The 15,535-nt window shown below is 39.7% G+C and overlaps 1 protein-coding gene across 2 annotated transcripts in view; it reads left to right on the top strand.

Annotated features, from left to right (window-relative positions):
* The window catches only part of KIZ (kizuna centrosomal protein), a 114,457-nt gene that overhangs the window by 39,529 nt on the left and 59,393 nt on the right, over positions 1-15,535 (top strand). For both annotated transcript variants that reach the window (XM_061210077.1, XM_061210078.1), the window contains exons 5-6: positions 3,683-4,328; positions 4,711-5,026. In XM_061210077.1, the coding sequence (XP_061066060.1) occupies positions 3,683-4,328; positions 4,711-5,026 (962 nt within the window). The remainder of the gene's footprint in view (positions 1-3,682; positions 4,329-4,710; positions 5,027-15,535) is intronic.

The raw sequence follows: 15,535 nt of genomic DNA, 5'->3' as shown, positions 1-15,535 counted from the left end.
TCTTGCAGACAGCATATATATGGGTCTTGTTTCTGTATCCATTCAGCCAGTCTATGTCTTTTGGTTGAAGCATTTAATCCATTTATATTTAAGGTCATTATCGATATGTATGTTCCTATTACCATTTTCTTAATTGTTTTGGGTTTGTTATTGTAGGTCTTTTCCTTCTCTTGTGTTTCCTGCCTAGAGTAGTTCCTTTAGCATTTGTTGTAAAGCTGGTTTGGTGGTGCTGAATTCTCTTAACGTTTGCTTTTCTGTAAAGCTTTTAATTTCTCCATCAAATCTGAATGAGATCCTTGCTGGGTAGAGTAATCTTGTTTGTAGGTTTTTCCCTTTCATCGCTTTAAATATGTCCTGCCACTCCCTTCTGGCTTGCAGAGTTTCTGCTGAAAGATCAGCTGTTAACCTTATGGGGATTCCCTTATATGTTATTTGTTGCTTTTCCCTTGCTGCTTTTAATATTTTTTCTTTGTATTTAATTTTTGATAGTTTGATTAATATGTGGCTTGGCGTGTTTCTCCTTGGATTTATCCTGTATGGGACTCTCTGTGCTTCCTGTAATTGATTGACTATTTCCTTTCCCATATTAGGGAAGTTTTCAACTATAATCTCTTCAAATATTTTCTCATTCCCTTTCTTTTTCTCTTCTTCTTCTGGGACCCCTATAATTTGAATGTTGGTGCATGTAATGTCCCAGAGGTCTCTGAGACTGTCCTCAATTCTTTTCATTCTTTTTTCTTTATTCTGCTCTGTGGTAGTTATTTCCACTATTTTATCTTCCAGGTCACTTATCCGTTCTTGTGCCTCAGTTATTCTGTTGTTGATTTCTTATAGAGAATTTTTAATTTCATTTATTGTGTTGTTCATCATTGTTTGCTCTTTCGTTCTTCTGTGTCCTTGTTAAACGTTTCTTGATTTTCTCTATTGTATTTCCAAGATTTTGGATCATCTTTACTATCATTACTCTGAATCGTTTTTCAGGTAGGCTGTCTATTTCCTCTTCATTTGTTTGGTCTGGTGGTGTTTTTACCTTGCTCCTTCATCTGCTGTATACTTCTCTGTCTTCTCATTTTGCTTAACTTACTGTGTTTGGGGTCTCCTTTTCTCAGGCTGCGGGTTCATAGTTCCTGTTGTTTTTGGTGTCTGCCCCCAGTGGCTAAGGTTGGTTCAGTAGGTTGTGTAGGCTTCCTGGTAGAGGAGACTTGTGCCTGTGTTCTGGTGGATGAGGCTGATTCTTATATTTTTGGTGGGCAGGACCGCATCTGATGGTGTGTTTTGGGGTATCTGTGAACTTTTTATGATTTTAGGCAGCCTCTCTGCTAATGGGTGGGGTTGTGTTCCTGTCTTGCTAGTTGTTTGGCATGGGGTGTCCAGCACTGGAGCTTGCTGGTTGTTAAGTGGAGCTGGGTTTTAGCATTGAGATGGAGATCTCTGGGAGAGCTCTCACAGATTGATATTACGTGGGGCTGGGAGGTCTCTGGTGGTCCAGTGTCCTAAACTTGGCTCTCCCACTTCAGAGGCTCAGGCCTGACACCCGGCCGGAGCACCAAGACCCTGTCAGCCACATGGATGCTGTTCATTAAAAGTTCATTAAGTAAGTCAGACGAAGACAAACATCATGTGATGTCACTTATATGTGGAATCTCAATGACCTGGATGCCGGAGCCCCATGGTTCTGGAGTTGTCCTCAGGAGTCTTGCACACACCACGTATCAAGCAAACCTCAATCCTCTTGGACGCCTGACCCCCACAAAACTCCAAGTGACAGTGAGGTGGGGCGTCTCCCAGGAGCATGGTCAGGTGGCGGGAAACTGGGTCCGGCGCCGAAGTTGTGCTGGTGCGGAACCGCCACGGCCAGAGCCGGACAGCCCGGGCAGCGAACTGCATGCACATGCACAGGCTGCAAATCTCTCTCCTTCCAGAACCAACGCCCCCTCAGGACTTTTATTGAGCATGCCCACAGTCTGGGTTTCCAGGAATATGCTGGAGCTTTTCAAAGCCCCCTGTGGACAGCTCATTCACCAGCTTTTCCTTTTAAGTTATTTTAGTTAGCCTATTGTTTGCCCAGCTGTTATCCACTGCCATAGGCAGCCTTGATGTTAAACATTTGCCTCTGCTTATTTTTGACAAATAACCCCTGGTGAAAGGCTGTTCGCGCTGTGTGAGCTCCAAGTCAGGTCAAATAAAGACAGTCTTGTGAGGGTGGTCTTCCAGGGAGCTACTAGACAGGTCAAATAATGTCAGTTCTCTGGGAATGGGCTTTGAAAGAGTTCCAGTCCTTTTCTACTCCTTTCAGTGTCTATAAGGGTGCTGGTTTACAGGCTGTGATTACAGGCTGCTGATTTTCAAGGTTACTGCAGACTGGAGGAGGGGGAAATGGGAATAGGGCAAGTTAAAACACTGTGAAGTGCTGCTGTTCTTATCAAGATTCAGTTACTTTTCTTGAATAAATGTTCCTCAGATTGGTGCAAGCCTTTGGTTAATTTCCAGAGTTCTGAAAAGTTATTCTGAAGATGTTTTCCACTGTTATTGTTTCTTTTACAGAGCAGAGAATTTTGAGAGGTCCTTATTCCTCCATTTCTCTGACATCCCTTTTCATTTGTTTTTGCGTCAAAGTTGTTTGTTTTATCTTTAGAAATAGAAGAGACAGTATGTTTGAAGAGAAGTAAGACCTAGATTCTGTTTCAGCTATGTGAATGACATTTTCTCTGAAAATTTTGGCCTCAGTTTTTCCATCTGCAGAGGAGGGGTGCAGATGCATCTCCCCATCAACCTATAGTGCTCTGTGGACTAAATGCTATTATGTATGTGGAGATGCTTTGGTCCCTTTGGAAGAAAAGCACTTAACTTCTTCAAGGCTTTATGATTGTTACTTCCAGTTCTGCTTCCCATTGTGTGTCCTTGATCAAGCCGCTGAACCAGTTGCTTCTGTTTCTCTTTCCCATCCCACCCTCATCCTCTCCTCTCTCTCTTTTTAAGGAAGAGACAATGCTCATTCTCCCCATAGACATGCCAGTGAATTTAAATTGCTTTAAATGTCTTTAAAATTACTTGAAGTTGTTCAGAAAAAAACTGCTATTATTTTCAGTTTGACAGGAAATTAGATTATTTTGCACATACGCAGTATATTTTAATGCAATCTTGAATATGTGATTATTGGAAGTTTTTTAATATTACACACACTACTAGAAATAGAGTTTTTAAACCCCCAATAGTCCTTTATATGCCCCCGTTTTTTTTGTTCAAGTACCTCTTTAGCTTCATCAAATCCACGTCTCTGTGGAAAGTGGTTAGAACTCAAAGTTTATTTTTTTAATTGTGGTAAAATATATATAACAGAAAATTTACCATTTTAACCATGTTTGAGTGTACAGTTCAGTGGCATTAAATACATTCACATAGTTGTACAATGCAATGTATTATCTCTTTTTGAAAAATACAGATTCCATAGTTCCCTGACAATATTTGCTTTGTGAACCAATATTGTTATTACAATTAAATAGTGTGGACTGTACTGTTTTTTGGTCATTCATTTTGTAGGAAGCCATGAGTTTTATAGAACATGGTAGGTGTTGCTTTCATTGGTCCTGCTTCCTGACCTAATTTCATTTCTGAAAACAACCTAAATAACCTCATTGTTCATACACAACCTGTTTAACTTCCATGTCTTTTGGTGCTGCAGGTTGTAATGCCGGCAGAAATTAACTCAGGGACCGCTGCGTCAAGAGGATTGTATCAACCAGCAACTATCTTTATGGGCCGCCAAATGTCAGCTGTCTCAGGTGTTGGAGATTTCAGTACAGAGCAGAAATCTCCCCAACCCACAAAGAACTTTTCAATTCCTGACCCACATTCACACCAACAGACAGCCCGGAGCAGTAATGTGACAGACAGCTATGTAGTACAAACTCATAGTGACACACAGTGCTTGAATAAGTCTGACAGACTAGATGGAAAGACATCTCTTCAGATGGGTGAGAAAACGCCAGTCACAACCAGCGCATTGTCTGAGGAGGAACAAACTCATTGCTTGGAGATAGGAAGCAACGCACGTCAGGGCAAGAGTAATTTATCTGAAGGCAGAAAGTCTGCCGAACTCCATTCCCCATTACAGGAGAGATTAAGTCCAGAGAACAGAACCACTGATTTAAAGTGTGACAGTTCCAGCAGATCAGAGGGATCAGATGGAGAAATATTGACGCGGGAGCATATTGAAGTCGAGGAAGAAAGAGCCAGACCGCCAGTCTCTCTGCCGTCAGACTCAGAATACAGTGCATCTGAAAACAAGCGTTCTCAAGAGAAGCATCCTGCCTGGGAAGCTTCCTCAGGTGGGGTGAGAGGCTGAAATGGTTTGCTCATTTTTGTTGGTATTTAGTTTTTTGGGTGGTGATGGTCTTTTGTATGAGAATACAAAATACTGTTTAATTGTATCTGTCAGAAAACAAAGTAGTGACTTTGCCAACAAATTCCATTCTAATGAGTTCTTAACTGTGTACATGGAAATATTTTTGCAAGCAAATTCTCTGATTTTTAAACCCACTGTGATATTTTAAAAATATTTTTCATGGGTCTTAAAATACTGTAGTTCGCTGTGGATTGTTTCTACACGTCTCTAACGGATGAGCAGCTCTGCTCTGGGAGGTAGGACGTCTCACCCCTTGCTGCTGCCTGAAGTCAGTGATCAGTAATCTGTTCATGTCCCCGTTACAGATCATCCTCCTCGCCGGGACCCAGAGACACAGGAGCCCTGCAGAAAAATGTGGGAAGAGCAGGAGGAGGAGAGTGAGAGCAGCAGCAGTGACCTCACAGTTTCTGTAAGTGAAGAGGATCTGATTTTAAGGAGTCCAGAACCACAGCCAAATCCAGGTGACACAGTGGAGGAAGAAGATGGAATAGAGGCCTTAAATTTAATTCACTCCAAGCAAGAAAGAGACGCCCCGTCCACTGAAAAACATAATTGTATTTTGCAAACCCTAAGCTCTCCAGATTCAAAAAAGGAATCCTCCACTAACTCGCCAACAAGAGAGTAAGCCATTCAATTTTTTTCACTGTTCTGTTTCTAGTTATAGACATTTTTAGAGACCATTCCACTGGGAGTATATTAGCGAACACTCAGCCATGAATGTATAAGTTCCTTAAGTCTCATAAATAGTCTTTTAGATAAGGACTAATTTCTTTTCTTCTTTTCTTTTTTTTTTTTTATGAAATAGCTTTAAAAGCCTGAATATCATTGAAATCATGGTGATTGGCAGTTTATAATTATATCTAAAGAATCCCTGGTTAATTCATAAGTCATTCCCCCCACCCCCTACCCGCCATCCTTTTAGAAAATCAATCATTTTGGAGTTGTAGTAACACAGGTGACAAACACTTAAACTTCCTAGGAATTCAGCTTTTGAGACTAAGAACTTTGTATCTAATTAATTTGCTTAATCCTTCTGTCCCTTGCCAGAGTGTCATTTTTGTCATACAATTAAATATGCATTAATAAATTTTTGTAATTGTATATCTAAGGCAGCTTTCATTTTCTGAATGTAAAAGTGAGGACATGGGAGTCTTTAAGGGTAAATAGGAACATCGGTGTTATATATTTTGAACACTTACAATATCCAAGTCATAAAAGCTCATATATGATTTTTTACTGTTGATTGGAGATAGTGGAATTGTAGAAAACATGGAAACTGTTGAGAACCAATTCTGCAATAAAAGCACAAATAGCATCAAATCTCTTAGGGATACAAGGAACTTAAGTACACAACCCGAGGTAGAGCTTGCCTTTTAAAATGAGGATACCAAGGCCAGGGGCATAGGAGTGACACATAGGCCATGGGGGCAGACCCTCCACACAGCCTCGCCGACCCCCCCCCCCACCCCCCACAGAATGTTGTTACACTATGATACCATCTGTCTCTCTCTTTCCAACAGTCCCAGCAACAGTGAAAAGCCAGGCGGGTGTTCTTGTATGCATGGTGCATGTTCTCTTTAAAGCACCATTGAACCTTTTAATATATTGCCTCTTACCACTCATTACCTACTTACGGTGAAAAGTTTAATTTATAGTCTGATTGCCTCCAAACTGATGTTCAAGACATACTTATTAAGAACATCCAAGTGCAAAGTATTTGCACTGTGGATGGAAGAACCAACATGGTCTTATCCTTGGGAGACTGGCTTTATTACAGAGGCAAGCCGGATGGGTTTTTCTAGTAATAATACTTCTCTCTCATCGAGGAAGTACGGGTATTACATACTATTAATACATCATTAGAAACTTTATTACTAAAAAGAGAACGTTTCTGTTTTAGGTTTGTATTTGCAGGCTTCTTTTTATAGTTCATTGGACAAGTTCATTGGACAAGTTAGTATTTTGGTAGGCTAACTAACTGGAGGACTAGTGTACTTACCCAGGACTCAGTCCTTTTCTGAGATGAAAAAAGTTGAGTGTGTATAGAATTAAGAACCTTCTATCTCCTATTCTCCTATGTGAATGACTGTTTCCTGTGACCCTAAAACCAAGCTCCTTGAAATGTTGGTATATAGTTTTCCAAAAGTTGTTGGAAAATAGGGGCATTTGGGGAATTTTTGAAAGTTTGTTTTAATAGAATGCCCCCAGAATGAAAGGTGAGTCAGCAGTGGTGGTTTTCTGTGTGCATGTTACCAAATTTGAGTCTGTTGATGGTCTGTGGTGAAAGTCCTCCCCAGGCATAGATTGATGGTGGTTTTAAATGGTGCTGGCTAACTTGCCGACTCCCCACTGCTCTTGAGGGCCTGCATTCTCTTCTTTCCTCTCTAGCATTTGCTCTTCTTCTTTGCTCAGAGGGTTGATTATTAACCTGAGCCTGTGACTTCATACTTACACAGTACTGCTCTGACCTCAGAGGTTCTCAGTTTACTTTAGGATCTGTTGAGGGCCTGGAGAGAAATTACTAGAAGGGATTTTAGTTAACAAAGGTGAAGAGGTGGGACAAAGGAAGACACACAGAAGGATTTGAACAGGAAACTGGAACCTCTGATTTGATGGGAGTGATGATGATGACTTCAGACACACCTGGGAGATACTGCAGTCTGGTTCCAGGACACAATAAAACGAGTCTCATGAGAAGGCAAGTCACACGAATATTTTGGTTCCCCAGTGCATCCATGTTGTAGCATGTTTCAGAACTTCATTTATTTTTATGGCTGAATCACAGTCCAATGTATGGATAAACCACATTTTGTTTATCCACTCATCTGTTGATGGACACTGGGGTTGCTTCCACCTTTAAAAGCCAAGTGACTTTGAGAAGCTTCATGGCCTGCTCCCATGGCTACCTCCAGATGTTGAGCATGTGATTCATGCACATGAGCTGACCCTCCATTGCAAGCTGCAATTACCTCTTCTCAGAAGAATGCTTACAACAATGAAGCTGCACAAAAGAAATGTTGAAAAGGAGGCCCTTGAATCTTTTATTTTCTTAAGGAGTGAGTAGTTTGCTACAAATGTCAGTACAAAGCCCCATAACTTAAAACACCAGACATTTATTATTTGTCATGTGACAGGTGGTTGGCCCAGTGTCAGTTGGGGCCACAGGGATAACTTGGCCACTTGTCCCTCATCTGGGAGATTAGTCCAGCCTCAGTCACCTGGTAGAGGTAGCAGGGTTCCCAAGACAGCAAGAGGGCAAGGCCAGTGCACAGATGCTTTTTAAGTGTCTGCTTGCATCATGTTTGCTAATGTCCCATTGGCTAAAAACATTCACAGGGCCCAGCGCAGTGTCAAAAGGTAGATAAAGACAGCCCATCTCTTGATGAGGTGAGTGGCAGAGTTGTTTTGCAAAGGGTGTATATCCAGGGATGAGAAGTTTATCGTCATTTTTTGTAACCCACCACAGTACTTTAGGACAAATTCAAATAAAGATAAGCTTGATGTGAGTCCAAAGGGTCAGGAAAGGTTTTATACAGGTGTTGACGCAGCATCTTAAAGGATGTACAGGTTTGAATAAGGAGGAGGAGGAAAAGGGGTGGATTAGGTCTGAAGGAAGAGTGCAACTAGGAACGCAGGTACAGAGAACACAAGGGGGCAGGGGGCAGGCAGAGGGTGTGGCTGAAGGCTTATCCATGAGGGGTTGTCAGAGTGGAGGTTTGAAATGTCTCCTGGGACATGGTTGAGAAAGGCCTTGAGTATCCAGTTAACGTATTTAGACTTCATCTCTATGTTTTGCAGAACTGTTGAAGGCTATTTTGAGAGAAGGGTAGTATGGTGAATCACTTGATTTAGGAGAATTAATCTGATGTTAGTTTCATCAGGATGACTTACCCATGAGGTAGCCAGAATTCTGAGATGGCCCTCAAAATTCCCGCCCCTGGTGTACACCTGTATGATCCCCTCGCCTTGAGTGTGGGCAGGACAGTGAGGGTGATGGAGCTGCCTGCCGTGATTAGGATGTCATATGACAGAGATGAAGAATTTTGCAGATAATCAAAAGGACTTATCCAGATTGGACCTGATGTAAATGGATCAGGCTTTAAAAAGGACTGGGCTCAGAGATTCAAAGCAGCTGAGATATTCTCCTGTTTACCTGCCATCTTGTGGAGGCCACGTGGCAGGAAGTGGTGTGCAGCATCTGGGAGCTGAGGGCCTCAGTCCTTCCGTCATAAGGAACTGAACTCTGCCAGATACCAGTGAACCCGGAAGAGGACCCTGAGTCTTAGATGAGATTGCATCCCAGCCGACACCTTGATTTCAGCCTCGTGACACTGAGTGGAGACCCCACTAACCCATACCCATACCCCAGACCCCTGGGAACTGTGAGATAAATTTGTGTTACATGGTAAATTTGTGGTAATTTGTTATGTAGCAATAGAAAATTAATACAATTGAAGAACTGGAATCGAGGATTATAACTTTGCAAGGATCGTATGGGTAGAAGTCGCTACACATAACAGGCTGAATCAGATGTGTTCAGGGTCCAGTGTGGAAGCACATGATGACAGGGGGGCGGAGTGAGCAGCCCAGCAGCCAAAATAACCTGTGTTTTCCCTTCCCTGTGCCCTCACCATCTGAGCAGGTGCCTTTTCACACAGGGCCACATGCAGGTGAGCAGGGATGGAAGGGGGTAGACAGGTAGGGACCTAGAAAAGTGGGTGTGCACATCTGTATTAACCAACAAGCTGTTTCTCATGCAAACATCATTTCTCTGGTTCTTTCTCTAGTGAATGAAGCAATGTATTGAGAGTTTTTTGTTTTGCTCTGTTTGTTTACAAATGCGTAATGTCATAGATCCACCTTTGCAATGTCATCCAAAGTAGTTTTACTGTCTAAAAATTCCCTTTGCTCCATCTACTCATCTCTCTTTCCCCCCCATCACCCAAACCTCTGGTAACCACTGATTTTTTTATTGTCTCTGTAGTTTTACCTTTTCCAAATGTCATGTACTTGGAGTTAGACAGTATGTAGCCTTTTCAGATTGACTTCTTTCACTAAGCAGTATGCATTTTAGATTCCGTCCTGTCTTTTCATGGCCTGATAGCTCATTTCTTTTCAGTGCTGAATAATATTCCATTATCTGGATATACCACAGTTTATCCATTCACCTACTGAAGAACATCTCTGTGGCTGCCACGTTTTGGCAATTATGAATAAAGCTGCTGTAGACATCTGTCTGGAGGTTTTTGTGTGGACATAGGGTTTCACCTCATTTAGGTAAATATACTGAGGAGCGCAATTGCTGGAGTGTATGGTAAGACTATGTTTAGCTTTGTAAGAAACCCCCAAATTGTCTTCCACAGAAGCTGTACCATTTTTATTCTCATGAACAATGAATGAGAGTTCTTGTTGCTGTACACCCTTGTCAGCATTTGGTGTTGTCGGTTTTCTCGATTTTAGCCATCCTAATAGGTATGTTATGATATCTCATTGTTTTCATTTGCAATTCCCTGATGACATATGATGTTGAGCATCTTTTCATGTACTTATTTACCATTCATATATCTTCTTTGGTGAGATGTCTGTTCAGATCTTTTGCCTATTTTTTAATTGGGTTGTTCATTTTTTTATTGTTGAGGGTTTTTTTTTTTTAAATAAATTTATTTATTTATTTTTATTTTTGGCTGTGTTGGGTCTTTGTTGCTGCACACGGGCTTCTCTCTAGTTGCAGCGAGCAGGGGCTACTCTTCGTTGAGGTGCGTGGACTTCTCATTGGGTGGCTTTCCTTGTTGCAGAGCACGGGCTCCAGGCACGTGGGCTTCAGTAGTTGTGGCACTCGGGCTCAGTAGTTGTGGCTTGCGGGCTCTAGAGTGCAGGCTCAGTAGTTGTGGTGCACGGGCTTAGTTGCTCCGTGGCATGTGGGATCTTCCCAGACCAGGGCTCGAACCCGTGTCCCCTGCATTGGCAGGTGGATTCTTAACCACTGCGCCACCAGGGAGGCCCTTATTGTTGAGTTAAGAGCTCTTTGTATATTTCAGATATAGGTCCTTTATCAGAGAGATAATGTGATTTTCAAATATTTTCTCCCAGTCTGCAGCTTGTCTTTCTATTTTCTTGACAGTGTCTTTTTCAGAACAGAAGATTTTGTTTTTGTTTTCTTTTATTTCTTTTTTTAGGCCACTCTAGGGGTGGCCGGCACCAGCAGGAAGTTCCACCACTGCTGCTGGTATGAGCTACTCAAGGCACCAACCAGCCATCTTGAGAGCCCCAGAAGTTTTTCATTTTCATAAAGTCCAGCTTATCAATTTTGTCCTTTCATTGTGTGTTTGGTATTGTATCTAAAAATCATCACCAAATCCAAGGTCACCTAGATTTCCTCTTATGTTATCTTCTAGAAATATTATAGTTTTGCATTTTACATTTAGATCTATGATCATTTTGAGTTAATTTTTGTGAAAGGTACAAGGTCAGTGTCTAGATTTATTTTTTTTCATGTGGATATATGGATATCTATTTGTTCCAGTACCATCTGTTGAAAAGACTATCCTTTCTCCATTGAATTGTCTTTGCTCCTTCATAAAAGAACAGTTGACTATATTTGTGTGGGTCTATTTCTGGGCTCTGTATTCTGTTCCATTGTCTATCTGTTTCTTCACCAATACCATACTGTCTTGATTATGGCTACTTTATAGTAAATCTTGAAGTCGTGAAGTGTCAGGCCTCTGACTTCATTTTTCTTCAGTGCTGCATTGGCTGCTCTAAGTCTTTTGCCCTTCCCTATAAATGTTAGAATCTATTTGTCAGTGTCGCCCCCAAAAAAATAACTTGCTGGAACTTTGACTGAAATTGTAATGAATCCATAGATCAAGTTGGGAAGCACTGACATCTTAACAGTGTTGAGTATTCCTATGCATGAAATTGGACTAGCTCTCCATTTATTTAGATGTTGATTTCTTTCATCAGTTCTGCAGTTTTCTTCTTGCAGTTCTTGTACATATATTGTTAGACTTATTCTTAAGTACTTGTTTTTTTGGTGCTAATGTAAATGGTATTGTGTTTTTAATTTTAAATCCCAATTATTCATTGCTGCTGTATAGGAAAGGAATTGACTTTTGTATATTAACCTTATATCCTGCAACATTGCTATAATCATTGATTAGTTCCAGGGTTTTGGAGTTTTTTGGTTGATTCTTTGGCATTTTCCACATAGACAAGCATGTCATCTTTGATTAAAGACAGTTTTATTTCTCTTTTAATCTATGTCTTGTATTTCCTTTTTCTGTCTTATTTTATTAGTTAGGACTTCTAGTACAGTGTTGAGTAGTAGTGGTGAGAAGGGACATTCTTGCCTTGTTCTTGATCTTATTCGGAAAGAATCGTGTTCTTCCCCATTAAGCATAATGTTAGCTGTAGGTTTTTTTGTAGATGTTCTTTTATCAAGTTGAGGAAGTTGCCCTCTATTCCAGGTCTGAGAGTTTTTATCATGAATGAATGTTGACTTTTTCTTATGCTTTTTCTATACCTAATGATATGATCATCTGATTTTTCTTCTTTAGCCTGTTGTGATGGATTTCATTCATTAATTTTCAAATGTTGAATCAGCCTTCCATGCCTGGGATAAAATTCACTTGGTCATGGTGTATAATTTTTTTATACATTGATGGAGTCAGCTTGCTAATATTTTGCTAAGGATTTTTGCATCTGTGTTCATGAGAGATACTGATCTGTAGTTTTCCTTTCTTCTGATGTCTTTGTTTTGGGTATAAAGGTAATGCTAGCTTTATAAAATGAGTTAGGAAGTATTCCCTCTGCTTCTATCCTCTGAAAGAGATTGTAGAGAATTGGTATAATTTCTTCTTTAAATATTCAGTAGAATTCACCAGTGAACCCAACTGGACCTGGTGCTTTGTTTTGGAAGATTATTATTGATTCAGTTTCCTTAACATACATGGTTCTACTCATATTACCTACATCTGTTTGTGTGAGATTTGGTAGATTGTATCCTTCAAGAAATTGGTCCATTTCATCTAAGTTAAGAAATTTGTGAGCATCGAGTTCTTATTACTCCTTTATTATCCTTTTAATGTCCATGGGATCAATAATGATAGTCTCTTATTTCTAATATCTGTGTCTTCTTTTTTTCTTGGTTAGCCTGGTGTTACAGACTGAATTTGTTTGTGTCCCCAAAATTTATATGTTGAAGCTCCAGTGCCCAAGTGACTATATTTATAGATAAGATCTGTGAAGAGGCGATAAAAAGTTAAATGAAGTCATAAGGGTGAGGCCCTAATCCTATAGAGGTGGTGCCCTTGTAAGAAGAGGAAGAGACACCAGAGCTCTTCCTTCTGTGCTATGTGAGGACACAGAAGGGGGCCAATCTGCAAGTCTCACCAGGGACCAAATCAGTCAGCACTTTGACCTTGGACTTCCCTGCCTCCAGAATTATGAAAAATAAATTCCTGTTGTTTAACACAGTTTGTGGTATTTTGTTATGGCAGCCTGAGCAGACAAATACACCTGACTAGAGGTTTATCCATTTTGGTTTGTTGTTTTGTTTCTTTTTTAAATAACCAGCTTTTTGCTTTGTTGATTTTCTTTTTTGTTCTCTTGTTTTCAATTTCATTGGTTTCTGCTCTAAATTTTATTATTTCTCCTGCTTACTTTGGATTTAACCTGCTCTTTTTTCTCGTTTCCTAGGGTAGAAGCTTTGATTATTTATTTTAGATCTTTCTTCTTTTCTAAAACATGCATTTAATGTTATAAATTTCTCTGTAAGTACTGTTTTCACTGCATCTCATAAATTTTGATAAGTTGTATTTTCATTTTCATTCAATTCAAAATATTTTAAAATTCCTGTTAAGACTTCTTCTTTGACCAATGTGTTATCTAGAAGTGTGTTGTTTAATCTCCAAACATTTTTAGATTTCCTGTTATCGTTCTGTGATTGATCTTATTGTGATCTGAGAGCATACTTTCTATGACTTTTGTTCTTTTAACTTTGTTGAGGTGTGTTTTATGGCCCAGAATGTGGTTTATCTTGGCAAATGTTCCATGTGAGCTTGAGAATAATGTGTATTTTGCTGTTGTTGGATGAAGTATCCTATATATGTCAATTAGATCAAGTTGATTAATGGTGCTCTCCAGTTCAGCTGTATCCTTGCTGACTGTTTACCTGCTAGATATATCAGTTACTGGTGTAGGTGAGTTGAAGTATTCAACTGTAGGAGTGGATTTATCTATTTCTTCTTGCAGTTCTACCAGTTTTTGCTTATGTATTTTGATGCTCTGTTGTTGCATACATACACATTAAGGATTTTTATGATATTCCTAGGTGTGCTGTTTTGGGTGTGTATCCTGCTTGGTGTTCTCTGAACTTCCTGGATCTGTGCTTTGGAAAATTCTCAGCCATTATTTCTTCAGATTTTCCTTCTGCTCCTTTCTCTCTTTTTTCTTCTAGTATTCCCATTACTTCTGTAAGTTTTGTAAGAGATTTCCAAACTGTCTACCAAAGTGGCTGTAGCATTTTGCATTCTTACCAGCAATGAATGGGAGTTCTTGTTGCTCCACATCCTCACCATCATTTGGTGTTATCAGTGTTCTGGATTTGGGCCATTCTTATCATTGTGCAGTGGTATGTCATTGTTTTATGTATGTATGTATGTATGTATGTACGGCTGTGCTATGTGGCTTGTGGGATCTTAGTTCCCCGACCAGGGATCGAAGCCATGCCTCCTGCAGTGGAAGCATGGAGTCTTAACCACCGGACCGCCAGGGATTTCCCCTCATTGTTGTTTTAATTTGCATTTCCCTAATGACATAGGATGTGGAACATCGTTACATATGCTTATTTGCTGTAAGTACATCTTCTTTGGTGAGATCTCTCTTAAGGTCTTTGGCCCAGTTTTAATTGAGCTGTTATTTTTCTTACTGTTGAATTTTAAGAGTTCTTTATATATTTTGGATAACAGTCCTTTATCAAACGTGTCTTTTGCAAATATTTTCTCCCAGTATGTGGGTTGTCTTCTCATTCTCTTGGCATTATCTTTTGTAGAGTATGAGTTTTTCCTTTTAATCAAGTCCAGCTTATCAATTAATTCTTTCGTGGATCCATGCCTTTGGTGTTGTATCTAAAAAGTCATCACCATATCCAGTCATTTAGGTTTTCTCTTATGTTATCTTTTAGGAGTTTTATAGTTTTGTGTTTTACGTTTAGAACTGTGAACCATTTTGAGTAAATTTTTGTGAAGGGTATAATGTCTGTGTTTGGATTCTTTTTTTTTTTTGCATGTACATGTCCACTTGTTCCAGCATGTTGATGAAAAGTTAACTTTTGGGGGGCTGGTTATCTTTCATTTGAAGATATTATTTTTTTTATTGAGATATAATTGACATATAACTTTATATTAGTCTCAGGTGTACAACATAATGATTTGATATTTGTATGCATTGCAAAATGATCATCACAGTAAGGCTAGTAACATCCAACACCACACATAGTTAAAATATTTTTCTTATTGTGAAAATTTTAAGGATTTACTCTCTTAACAACCTTCAAATATATACTACAGTATTATTAACTATAGTCACCATGCTCTATGTTACATCCCCAGAACTTATTTTATAACTGGAAGTTTGTACACTTTACTGCCTTCACCCATTTGGCCTCCTCCCACCCTTTGCCCACCTCTGGCAACCACCAAACCACCAATCTGTTTTCTGTATCTATTAATTGAGGTTTTTTTTAGATTCTACATATAAGTGAGGTCATACAGCATTTGTCTTTCCCTGATTTATTTCACTTAGCATAATGCCCTCAAAGTCCATCCATGTTGTCACAAATTGCAGGATTTCCTTCTTTTTATGGTTGAATAATATTCCATTGTAAATATATAGAACAATTTCTTTATCCACTCATCCATCACTGGACACTTAGGTTGCTTCCATATCTTGACTATTGTAAACGATTCTTCAGTGAACCTGGGGGTGTGTATATCTCTTCAAGTTAGTGTTTTCATTTCCTTCAGAAAAATACCCAGAACTGGAATTGCTGGATCATATGGTAGTTCTATTTTTAATTTTTTGAGGAACCTCCATACTGTTTTCCATAGTGGCTGCAGCAATTTACATTCC

This window comes from Eubalaena glacialis, chromosome 13, assembly GCF_028564815.1.
Source record: "Eubalaena glacialis isolate mEubGla1 chromosome 13, mEubGla1.1.hap2.+ XY, whole genome shotgun sequence".
Lineage (NCBI taxonomy): Eukaryota > Metazoa > Chordata > Mammalia > Artiodactyla > Balaenidae > Eubalaena > Eubalaena glacialis.
The sequence above is the reverse complement of the archived record's forward strand: the minus strand, read 5'-3'. Positions and strand labels throughout refer to the sequence as shown.